This window comes from Octodon degus, unplaced genomic scaffold (genome assembly GCF_000260255.1).
Source record: "Octodon degus isolate 3935 unplaced genomic scaffold, OctDeg1.0 scaffold00005, whole genome shotgun sequence".
In the NCBI taxonomy this organism is placed as follows: domain Eukaryota; kingdom Metazoa; phylum Chordata; class Mammalia; order Rodentia; family Octodontidae; genus Octodon; species Octodon degus.
In genome coordinates, this window is record NW_004524581.1 from 9987349 (window position 1) to 9999607 (window position 12259).

Here is a 12259-nt window from a genome sequence, read left to right on the forward strand (position 1 = left end):
AAAAAAAAAAAAAAAGAAAATATTTTTAAGTGACCATAAACTTTCAGATATAATAAAAAATAAAAAATAAATTGTTAAAGAAGGCATAGAATTTTGTAAGTAGTAAAAAAGTCTTCTATGTGAAAATAAAAATTCAATGTTTTCCAAAAAATAAATAAATAAAAATAAATTGTTTGCAAATGGCCTTACAGAAAAAAGACTTTTATACTGGAGATTGAACCCACAGCCTTAACACTGAGTTACATCCCAGCCCTTTTTTTTCCCCCATTTTTTGTTTTGAGTCAGGATCTTACTAATGACTAAATTGCCCAGGTGGTCTTGAACTTATGATCCTCCCACCTCAACCTCCCAGAGTGCTGGGATTATCAGCTCAGAGGATGGTCCTTCTGATTAACAGTTAAGAGCAGGGGCCCCAAAGTCCCCCCTGATGGTTCAAATCCTGCCAACTGCTGAGACTGATCAAATTACTTTGCTTTTCTAGGCCTCAGTTTCCTCCCTGTTAAAAGGAGGCAGATAGTAACAGTGTATGCCTCACCCAAGCCTTGTGAGGGACTTGACACAAGCACCAAAGCTGAATAAATGTTGGCAATCTCAAAAAAATGTTGGCAGGGGCTGGTGAGATGGCTCAGTGGTCTAAAGCACCTACTTAGAACAAGCTTAGCAAAGCACAGGGACCATGGTTCAATCCCCCAGCACCACATGCCAGCCAGCCCCGCCCCCTGGTGGGCTGAGCTGGCCACACACCCACAAATATAAATAAATAAAATAAATTAAAAAAAAAAAAACAACCTCCTAAAAAAAAAAAAAATGTTGGCAATCTCCAGCCTCCTCATTATTGCCTAGGCCCAAAAGTTAGCATGAAGGGTCTCGGGGAGATGGCTCAGTATACTAAATGCTTCCTTGGCAAGCGCAATGGCCTGAGTTCAATCTCCAGTTGGTCATGGTCTCAAAAATTAGCATGAAGGAGCTTGGCCAAGCAGTAAGAGCCCTGCCCTGCACAGGAGCACAGTCATCTGTAAAGGGACAGGCAGTGTCCAGGGCCTTCCTGTGGCACAGCCTGGACAGAACCTCCCAGATTTGCCTCCTTTGTTTGTTTGTTTGGTGGAACCGGGGATTGAACTCAGGTCCTTGCTCTCGCCAGGCAAGCACGTACTCTACTGAGTTATCTCCCCCGCCCCTTGACTCATTCCTTAGTTAGGAGTTCCTAATGTTGCAATGGTCACCAACATCAGCTACAAGGGAAAAAAAAAAAAAACAAAAAAACACCTACCCAACTAACAACTAATATGACTGTGGTGGAGATGGAGAAGGGGGTCCATGACATGAAGCCCACCCATGTGATGAATTCAGACTTGGCCACACAGGGTCACAGGATAACTTAACCCACCTCTAATTCCAAAGGCAAAAGAAGTTGGGTCTTGGGACACTGGGCTTTTCTCCTTCACAGAAAAAGTGTCAATAAATTGCCATTAGCCTTTTCTCCTATATCTACCTCCCTGAACTCACACAGTGCTATCACAATTCGAGGTGAAAGTAAAACTGACCCACAAACGCAAGCCCAGTCTGGCTGGACCATTTCCCAGGTCAAGGTCTCCCTGCAGCGCAGAGGTACAGCCTGGACAGAAGGGGGCAGGCTCAGGAGGCTTCTTCCCAGCCGGTTCCTCTTGCTGTTCTCACAAAATAGAACAATTCACAACTCTTCAAGGTGGTCAGAATGGCAAACATTGCTATGCCTATTCACACACACAAAAGATAAGGTCTCCTAATTTATAAAAGGCAGGTGAGCTGAAATGTGTCGGGGTCACACAAGGAATCGAGGCGCAAGGTTGGAGGGACCAGAACCCAGTTTTCCAGATTGTCGGGTTTGTCAGATCGCTGCACAAACCTTCAAGAAGCTTCCCGAAGGAAGTGAACTGGGAAGCGGTGCCCCTCCCCCTTCCCACACCCAGCACCCGCAGCGCTCTGGTCAGAGCGGGTTCCAGCCAGAGAGGCGGGGCACACTACACTTATCCCAGTGCCCAGTCTTCCTGGATGTCCCCGTCTGGACAGTCCCCAAACGACCCTGGTGGAGCGGGTCAACCACCATCCCACTCCAGATGGGCGGGGAAGCTAGGAGTCCCGCCCCCCGGCCCTAGGGGCTGCAGCCGCGGGGCAGATCACATCAGCGGATGTGGATTGCACCGCCCCGGGGAGGGTCGTCTGGTCCCGCAGGCCGAGGAAGGCGCGGGCCCGTAGCGGCTGTCCAGGTGGCGGGATGTGGATTGCGCCAGGAGAGGGGACCCTGCGCCAGGAGCCCAGAACGCACAGGAGCACACAGTCATCTGTAAAGGGACAGGCAATCTCCTGGTCCTCGGGAGCCACACACCCTCAGGTCACCTTGGCCCCGACATACACCCCGTCCACATCGAGGCCCTGAAGCTGACCTGAAGTCGGGTCTAAGCTCCCAGACCTGAGGCATCCCCATTTCTAAACCTCTGAACTCCCCATCCCTCTTCTTGGATCTGTGAGCCCTAATCGCTGAGGTTAAAGCCTCAGTCTGAGACCCTCACGACGCCAGACCTCAGGGCCCACGCACTCTCCTTCGCAATAAGAAAACGGAAATTCGACGAGACAAAACAATAATAGTAATGACTTTTAATTCATACGCTGCCGGTTCCTGTGCAGGGTTGGAAGAGAGCTGTCAGCCGGGCCTCCCCGGTTTTCTTACAAGAGAAATTGATGATACCTATTGTCAAGGTTCGCGACTAAGTCTGCGAAGAAGCCCCTGGCGCGATCCGACCCCACCTTCCTCTCCCCACTCCCGGCCACGAGAGGCGGGGATCCCCTCCCACGCGGCGCCCCGCCCCGCCCCGCGCCTGCCCACGCGCAGACACCTGGGGAGCCGGATCCTGGACTTGCCCTGGGAGCCCTCGGGCGAGGCGTTCCGGCACCGAGCTGCAGTGGCGCATTTCTGCAGCCCTGAGGAGAGCGGGTCGTAGCCTACCTTGCGCCTGCAGGCTGCGGATGATGTCGGCCCGGGGCAGCGGGTCGCGGTAGAGGCTCAGCATGTACGCCAGAGGGGACGGCGACGAGGGCTGCCCTGGAGTCCATAGGGGCAGGGTGGCCACCGTCGCGGCGCCCGCCTGGAGCAGGGCCCACAGTGCGTGCACGAGGAGGACGGGAAGGCGGTGGGCGCGCATGGTGGGCTCAGCGGATCTGGGAGCCGCGCCTCCTCCCCTTATATTCTGGGCCGCCGCCGCCCCGCCCCCGCCTTCCCGGGAAGCTTTAAGAACCTAAGATTCTTCCAACCTTGGGGGTTGGAGGGGGGGGGAACGTGAAGAGACTCCCTGTGAGCAAGCGTGAAATCTGACGGGAAGACATCGATGGGAATGTCTGCCCACTGCAAGGGGCTTTAGATGTAGGGACGAGTCTGGGTGCCCTGGGTGCCTCTAAACAGCAAAGACGTTGTTTCTGGGGCACATCATGCTATTTTGCGCTCGGCAGAGCCTCACCTGAACTCCTGCCTGGCCTTCTTCCCCTCCACATGAACACGGGTCTGGAGAGGCAGGTAGCGCTTTGGGGTGAAGCTCAGATATCAGGCGGTGGCCCGGGACGCTTTGGGTGTAGCCACTGTCTCGATCATACCGGAGCATCCCTGGCCTTTTCAACCTGGTCTGTGTGGAGGGTCAGCCTCGGGGAAATTACAGGTCCTGGGTACTCTCAGCAACCAAGTTGAGCTCCACAGGAAAGCCCATGGGGACAAGTGCCAGCTCCAAATACGGAAGTGCTGTCCTGGGGACGCAGGGAGGGAGGATCCAGGCATACTTCTACATCTGAAAAGGGAGTGAGCCTGGGGTGTGACTGGCCCGGGAGGGAATGGGGGCTTTGGGAGGGTTGATCCCCAGCCCTGCCGGCTTCACCCCAGTGGCCATATCCCTACCTGCTATGGCAGAGCCAGGGACACCTGGGTTCAGCTCCAAACCTCTCCCAGCCTTCTCCTAGGCCCTGCTCTCCTTATCTGCACAGGAGGGACCTCCTTGGCTCCCTAGGGAAGGTCAGGGCTGGAATTACCTTTAAAGAAATGTAAATTCGGGCCCCAAAGTCTGGCCCCTTCTGTTTTTCAATGCTAGAGGGCTTTCTTCTCCACCGTCCCCAAATCCCTCCTCCTTTTCTGTCTTTGACTGGCCCATTAGCAGCTGGCTAACATTTACTGAGCAGTTACTACACGCTGGGCACTGTGCTAAGTGCTTTACATACCTGCGCCCTTTCAGGAGATGCCTCCAGCTAGAAAGAGCCACCAGTGGCTCTTTGCGAGGCATGTGTTAGAAAGTGGAAGGAGGCCTCAACCCGTGTCCTCTGGAAGGGGGTGTCTGACCCCGCCAGAAGGGGTCTGGCCCAAGAGACCTGGGCTGCAGATCTCACATGGGCCCTGGTCAAGCTGCGTACCCGTGAGAGCCTTCGAGCCAGGACTGACCTGCTCATTGTGCCCTCCGCAGTGTGTCAGGAGCCAAATCTGAGTTAAGTCCATAAATCAGTGCAAGGCTCTGTCTGCAGACTTGCAAGGAAATGCGCATTTTCTGGAACTTTTTTAAAACCGTTGATTCCTGAGTCTTAGCCAGACTTTCAGAAGTAGAATTTTTAAGAGAGGGTGTGGCAATCCATCTACATAACTAGTAGGCACCCCAGTGAGGCTTTTCACAAGACTTTAGAAACCTAGGTGGGCCAGGTAAAATTCTAGTTGCAGTTTGAAACCCACCTTTGAGTTTATTGTCTACCTATGTGCCTTCCACCACAGCAACCATCTAAGAAGAGCAGCCATGGCCCTCTGCTACCCCATGGCTGAGGGCCTCAACAAGGGCCACAAGGTGACTAAGAATGTGAGCAAACCGAGGCACAGCCGCCGCCGCGGACGTCTAACCAAACACACCAAGTTCGTGTGGGACATGATCTGGGAGGCTTGCGGCTTTGCCCCCTACCAGCAGCGCGCCATGGAGCTGCTCAAGGTCTCCAAGGACAAGCACGCCCTCAAGTTCATCAAGAAAAGGGTGGGGATGCACATCCGAGCCAAGAGGAAGCATGAGGAGCTGAGCAACGTGCTGGCCGCCATGAGGAAGGCAGCTGCCAAGAAGGACTGAGCCCCTCTAGAATAAAGCTTTGCAGAAAAATAATAAACAAATAAAACCTAGCTGGAAATATCTCCTCCCATACAGATTGAGTAGTATAAATGTAAAAATGCTTTGCAAGCTCTAGAACCTGATATGATTATGAAGACTTGTAGGGGCCAGGGAGATGGCTCTGTAGAATAAGTGCTTTCCTAACAAGTGCAATGGCCTGAGTTCAATCCCCGGTTCTGCAAAAAAAAAAAAAAAAAAAAAAAAGACTTGTATATACCGGTTTTTGTTCTTTTGTGGAACTAGGGATTGAACTCAGGTCCTTGTATTTGCCAGGCAAGCGCTTATTTTTCTGAGCTGTGTCCCGGGCGCCATATATACCGGTATTATCAGTGGTGTCCTGTAGTTTCCACTGCCCTAGCCCCGGAGTGCTCCCTGGTTACTAGTTGTGATGAGCTCCAGGCCCCTGCCTCAGTCCCTCCCCAGAGGCAGCAGGCACCCCCAACATCTGTGCATGATGGACTGGACGCTGTGTAGCACTGTGGGAGCCCTGGCCCTGTGCATGGGTGCCGAGATGGCAAGAAGGGAGGTATTGAGGAGGAGACAGTCAATCCCAGGGCCCAGAGATCCTAGGCCGTCACCAGTTCTAGAATCCGGGCAGTCTCTCTGAACACACAATCGGCACAGGGCATCGTTACTCATCAAGATTGAGAAAGGAAAAAAAAAGATAATATATCTACTTTCCACACTGGGCTAGAGGCTTCTTAAAATCAAACACCCTGTATCACTTTCACTATGTGGCACATAAGAGGTGCTCCATCCAAAGATATGATAAGAAAAGAACATTCTTGAAGGCTGAGGGAGGGGAATCCCTAGTTTGAGCTCAGCCTTGGCAATTTAACAATCTCAAGATGTGAAAAAAAGGTGTCAGGGAGATGGCTCAGTGGAATAAATGCTTCCCTGGCAAACGTATGGGCCTGAGTTTGATCCCTGCTTCTGCCAAATGTGAAAAAAGAGGGCTGGCCAAAGAGCTCAGCGGCTTAAAGCTTAGGCAGACTTAGGGGCACTGAGATGCCGATTGAGACTGGGCATGGTGGCGTACTCCTATAATCCCAGCTCTTGGGAGGCTAAACACAGGAAGATCACTAGGAGTCTGATCTACGTAGTGAGACCCTGTAGACCCTGTAAAAAATGTGGAAAAAGAAAAAAAAAGACTGGCAGGTGTAGCTCAGTGGAAGGCCCTGGATTCAAACCTTAGTATTCCCCAGCACACACACACACAAAGATAATGACAATAGCTTCCATTGGCCAGTGAGGTGACTGCATCAGGCATTTGATTATCATTCTGCTTATCCCCTCTTCTTGGGGTCACAAAAAGGAGCAGCCAGTACACAAAGGGTCTATCTGCTTGTCACCCAAACCAATGTTTTTTTGCCCCTAGGACTTTCCCATAATAAAAAGGGGCCATGGACTAAGATTTCCAAAAAAAAAAAAAAGCTCTCAAGTTGTTGTGTTTCCCAGCATAGCTGCTGCAGACGGAACTCACTTCTGATGTGGATTGGCCCAGAGGTTGGTGAGGGCCTGGGATTTCTCCGTGAGCAGCAGGAGGACCTAGACTGTTTGGCAGCGCTCAGCTGTCTCTGAACTCATCCATCTCAGAACTCTGCAGAAGAAGCAAAGCTCTGAGGCCTCGTCAGGACAGAGGCTGTCATCCTTCCAATTTTAGGGGACATGAGTTATCCAGGGTCTGTTTCCCGTGTCCTTTTCCCAGGTGAGGAACGGCACCTTTGCACGTCTCCTGCCCCAGACACACTGACCGACAGATCACCTGACCTGGGAGATAACCTTTGAGGCTGCAGCTGGCTGGAGGCTGGACAAAGTCCCTTTAAGTTCTCCACACTTTCCATCAGGAGGCTGGGGACCAGCAGTGAGCGGCACGGCTGAGTGCTGGGATTCTGTGCTTAGACCTCCAGGAGATGGGATCTAGATCCTTCTTTTTCCCTTACCAGTACACTGGGGTACACTGGGTCACTCACTGCCTTGAAGTGTCTTGTTGCTTGACTGGGAAATGGAGATTGATAATAACATCTCATTCCCAGGAACGTGTAAATAGTAAAATGTGTGTAAAGAGCAGAAAGTAAGCTAGGAGTATAGCTCTCACTAACTTGCACGTGTGCTTGGGTTCAGTTCCCAGTAAGGCAGAAAAATAAAAGCCTGGTGTCTCCTCCTAAGTCTCCTCCTCTACAACCCTCCACCCTAGTGTCATGGTTTGTATCTAGATGTCCCTGCCAGACTTCCTGCAGCCGTAGGTGCGGCTTTTCAGAGGTTGCTGGGATCTAGAGCATCTGATGGTGGGATCGAGGGTATGAGCTTACTAAATTAGTCTGCTGATGGGTTTGGCATAGTTCTGGGTAGGATTAAGAGGCCCTCTCCCAGGGCTAGCCAGGTAGCACAACAGACTAGTTCCTTGCTTAGGCAAGTTTAGGGACCGGTGTTCGATCAGCCGCACAACATGCCGCATGGTGGCGCATCACACACCTGTAATCCCAGCACTGGTGAGGCTGAAAACAGGAGGATCACTATGAGTCCAATCTGTGTAGTGAGACTCTGTACCAAATACATTTTTTAAAAATTTTTTATTTTTTTTATTTATGTATGTATGTGTGTGTGTGTGTGGTCAGCTCAGCCCACCAGGGGGCGGGGCTGGCTGGCATGTGGTGCTGGGGGATTGAACCGCGATCCCTGTGCTTTGCTAAGCTTGTTCTAAATAGGTGCTTTAGACCACTGAGCCATCTCACCAGCCCCCAAATACATTTTTTTTTAAGAAAAGGAAGAAAAGAAAAGAAGGGGTGGTCAGATAGCTCCACAGATTAAAGCACCTGCTCAGGCAGAGCGTGGTGGTGGGGGTTTAATCCCTGGCATGTCTCCCCATGTGCCATGCTGGCCCTGCCCCTAGGGTGTACTGAGACATGGGATTGAGACTGGGCATGGTGGTGCCCCCCTGTAATCCCAGTGCTTGGGAGGCAGAAAACAGAAGGATCACTACAAGTCAATCTGTGTAGTGAGACCCTGTTGACCCTGTACTAAATACATCTAAAAAAAAAAAAAAAGAAAGAAAGAAAAGAAAAAGAAAAAGGAAAAGAGGAGAAAAAAAGAAAAAGAAAGCCTCTCTCTGGGAGTGAGTGGGAAGCCTGGATAGAGCATAAGGGACAGAAAGACGGCTGGTGTCATTGCTCGCTGCTTTGACTGTCTTGTCTTCCATGAACTGTTTCTCCTCTGTGATGCCCCTCTGGAGTTCCACCCTGCCTTGGTGGCAGGTGATTATGAACTGAAAAACTCTACAAACTGGGAGCTGAAATAAACCTTTCCTCCTTTAACTTTGGGTGTCGGCAACAAGTTACTCAGACCCCATGCAATTCAGCGAAGTCCTCTTCTTTCTGCATTAAGCAGCATAAATCAAATGCCCAAACTCTCTCTGGTGACAGCCACCAAACAGTGATCTCCTTCAAAACAGGGGAAACTCCTGATTATTTCTCTCTGAAGCCCCAGACTCTGCTTCAGAATCATGATCAACGGTTGCTTGCTGGGCCCTGCATCCTGAGCGAACCCGGTGCTGTGGCGGGCAACAGTGCTTCCAGCCTTGGCTTCTGGTTTCCACCCAACTTCCTGTTCCCCTTGCTGCAGGTCGTGAGGGCCTGCAGCACTGTGAGGTGCTGTCCAGGTGACAGCAGGCACGCGTGCTCTCTCTGATTTTGGGGCAGAAAGAGTCCTAATCTCCCCTCTGAGTGCTGCGCTGCGTACCCCACGTGTACTCTAGCTCCCTGAAACATTTGCCCTTCTCTGAAGTTCAAAGCTGTGTGTCTGTTTCCCTGAATGGCTCTGCGCCCTCTATCTGCAGAGCCCAGCTCAAAGCTCTGCTTCCAGGAAGCCTCCGTGGAGGTCTCCCTCCCGCTGCAGTCCCTCCTTCAGGCTCTGACTCCAGCTCTCCTTTGTTTACAGGTGAGGTCCTGTACCCTGCCGCCCCCCACCCCAGCCAGTGCCTGGTCCTCGCTGTGCTTTCCAACAGCCAAAGAAGATGGAGTTGCGAATCGAATTGTGCCTGCAGGTGGCCTTGACTGATAGCAGTATTTTGTCTGCCCTAGCCATGTTTTTGAAAGTTTTCATGAAATTGTCAACAATAAAAATTCCTGAGACTTTGTGCCCCAGAGATTTTATTGGGGTCGGGGAGGTTGCTTTACTGGAGAAATGGGAAGTTCTGAGCCCTCATTTCCATATGGTGAACATTCTCCGAAGCTAACTCCGTCACCGCCATCTAGTGTGTTCTGGTCTCCTCCGCTTCTTAACTTGTCCCACCCATTTGCCTGGCCCTCAGGGCAGGTGGGTGTGGAGCCACAGGACCTATGGGATAAAGACAGATGCCCAGGAATCGGGGAAGGAGAGTTGGGAGTGCTGGGGACCGAGCCACAGGCTACAGGCGGCCACCAGACAAGTGCTCTGTTATTTCCCAAGTGCCCCTCCATCAGCTCCATGAAGGAAACCAGTCAGGAGTGAGAACCAGGAGGCCAGAGGGTTAACAGCCTGCCCAGGTGGAGCACTCAGCAGGTGGCGATCTGTGAGGGGCCCTAAGTAGCTCTGAACTGGAAACCCAGCAGGGACACTGTCAAGGCCACACATAGGCACTTAGCACCTTCCTTGTGGAGAGACCATTACCAACTTGCTCTGTGTAAACCAAACTCCCCCTCTGTCCATTTTTTTCCTGTGGCATTTCCATAGTCAGAAATTGGGGGCCTGCCCCTTAGCTCAGTTCTTTAAGTAGCTGCTTCAACAAAGCAGTCAGGCTCAGGTTGCTGTGGTTCCATCCCCACAACTCAAGCCAGCCAAACCTGCCCTGAAGGCATTCAGAGCAAAAAAAAAAAAAAAAAAAAATTCATAGTCAGAAATTACTTTTTTAAAAAACAGTGTGGGACTGGGGAGATAGCTCAGCAGCTATCTGGCAAGCACAAGGTCCTGAGTTTCCTTTTGTTTTGTTTTGTTGAGCCAGGGGCTTGTGATGTAGTCTAGGCTATGTGCAAACTTGTGACTCCCCTGCCTCAAGCTCCAGGAGAATGGTGCGTGCCACTGTGCCAAACCGTGGTGATTTCTTTTCTTTTCTTTTTTTTCAGAACCAGGGATTGAAATCAGGCCCATGTGTTTGCCAGGCAAGTGCTTATTCTACTGAGCTATCTCCCTGGCTTGGTAGTTTCTTTTCTGCCTGTCCCTGGACTCTAAGCTAGATTTCTCATGTGTTCAGACTCCAAGTTCTCCTTTTGTATCAGGCCTTCTCACTGAGCAATAGCCCCAAATCTCTTTACTTTGTGTGTGTGTGTGTGTGTGTGTGTGTGTGTGTGGTACTGGGGATTAAACTCAGAACCCTGTGCTTGCCAGGCAAGTGCTTATTCTACTGAGCTATGTCCCCGGGCCCTCTTTAAATTTTTTGAGACAGCGACTCACTGAGTTGCTAAGTTGCCCAGGCTAGGCTAAAATTTGCATCCTCCTGCCTCAGCCTCCCCGAAGGCTGGGATCACAGGTGTGCTTAGCAGAGCTCTCAACACATAAAAGTACCCAGTGTGGTAGTGCTGACCCTGCCCCCCTCCCCCGCCGCACACCCGTCTGAGACAGTGATTGAGACTAGGCATGGTGGTGTGCGCATGTAATCCCAGTGCTTGGGAGGCTGAAAACAGGAGGATCACTACGAGTCTGTTCTATGTAGTGAGATCCTATAGACCCTTTTCTAAATACATTAATAAAAGAAAAAGAAAGGCAGCCGGGGAGATAGCTCAATGGAATAATCACTTCCCTGGCAAGCGCAAGGGCCTGAGTTCAATCCCCAGTTCCGCAAAAAAAAAAAAAAAAAAAAAGTACCCAGTGTGTGAAATGAATACAAGAAACCCAGGGCCTGCACTAGGGTCCACAGAGGCAAGGACGGCAAAGACTTGGTGGTCTACTGGCCAGCAGAAGGAGATAAGCCCCTGGTCACTACCTTGGTCTGGATTTAGGACCTTCACCCTGATGCCCCTGAGCAGGTGGTGCGGGACACCAGTCTTGCTACTCAGTGTCTCCACACCAACTCCCACACATTATCTTGGCTGGAGCTGTGGCTGAGGCTGGCTGGTGCCACCCTGGGATCCTACCAGCTCTAGGGCCGGGACTGTCAGCCTCTGGAGCTCGGGCCCAGCCTGTTCCTGGTCCCCTCCTGGGGACTGGGGGGAGCCCAGCCTAGATTCCTGCTTCCCACAGGGTCAGGAGGTGAGGGCTAGCTGGCCTGGGAACCATGAGGAATGGGAGGGTTTTGTGAAACAAACAAGGAGACCACCAGCAGCACCTCTCCTCCCACCCTGGAAGCTGCTCAGCGTTCCCACAGTGTCTGCTTCCCGCCAGCCCCTCAGCCTGGGGTTGCTGCTGAGGCTGAGCAGCCTTCTTTTTTGTTTGCCTTTTTTTAAAAGAGAATTTAAAAAACAAAACCAATACAGGGGGCCTAGCCCTAGCTCCATTCTTTAAGTGGCTGCTTCCACAATGCTGGCAGCCTCAGTTTGCTGTAGTTCGATCCCCACAACACTCCAGCCATGCAAAAGTGCCTTGAAGGCATTCAAGGAGCAAAAAAAAAAAAAGTCCTTATTCCATTGGGCTGGTGAGATGGCTCAGTGGTCTAAAGCACGTACTTGGAACAAGCTTGGCAAAGCACAGGGACTGCGGTTCAATCCCCCAGCACCACAAGCCAGCCAGCCCCGCCCCCTGGTGGGTTGAGCTGGCCACACACACACACACACACACACACAAATAAATAAAATTTAAAAAAAAAAAACAATACAGAATTTCAAAACAAGATGATGGGATTGGGGCCAGGGAGATGGCTCAGTAGAATAAGTGCTTCCCTGGCAAGCGCAAGGGCCAGAGTTCAATCCCCGGTTCCGCAAAAAAAAAAAAAAGATGATGGGAGGGTTGGGACCAGGGAGATAGCTCAATAGAATAAGAGCTTGCCTGGCAAGCACAGAGTCCTGAGTTCAATCCCTGGTACTGAAAAAAAAAAAAAAAAAAATGAGGGAAATTAACAATGGTTGTTATGTTCAAAGTAGTTGCTCAGATTAGCATATATAGGCATGCAGAGTTAAGCATTAACTGTTCCTAAGGCC

At 51.2% G+C, this 12259-nt stretch overlaps 2 protein-coding genes across 2 annotated transcripts in view; one reads left to right on the forward strand and one right to left on the reverse strand.

Moving 5' to 3' along the window:
* Positions 1-3179, reverse strand: part of Nodal (nodal growth differentiation factor) — an 8733-nt gene extending 5554 nt beyond the window's left edge. Inside the window, exon 1 of the mRNA XM_004623976.1 lies at positions 2984-3179. Within this exon, the coding sequence (XP_004624033.1) occupies positions 2984-3179 (196 nt within the window). The remainder of the gene's footprint in view (positions 1-2983) is intronic.
* A 1617-nt stretch (positions 3180-4796) lies between these two features.
* LOC101573112 (40S ribosomal protein S15a-like) overlaps positions 4797-12259 on the forward strand; it is a 20277-nt gene continuing 12814 nt past the window's right edge. The window contains exon 1 of the mRNA XM_012515451.1: positions 4797-4844. Within this exon, the coding sequence (XP_012370905.1) occupies positions 4797-4844 (48 nt within the window). The remainder of the gene's footprint in view (positions 4845-12259) is intronic.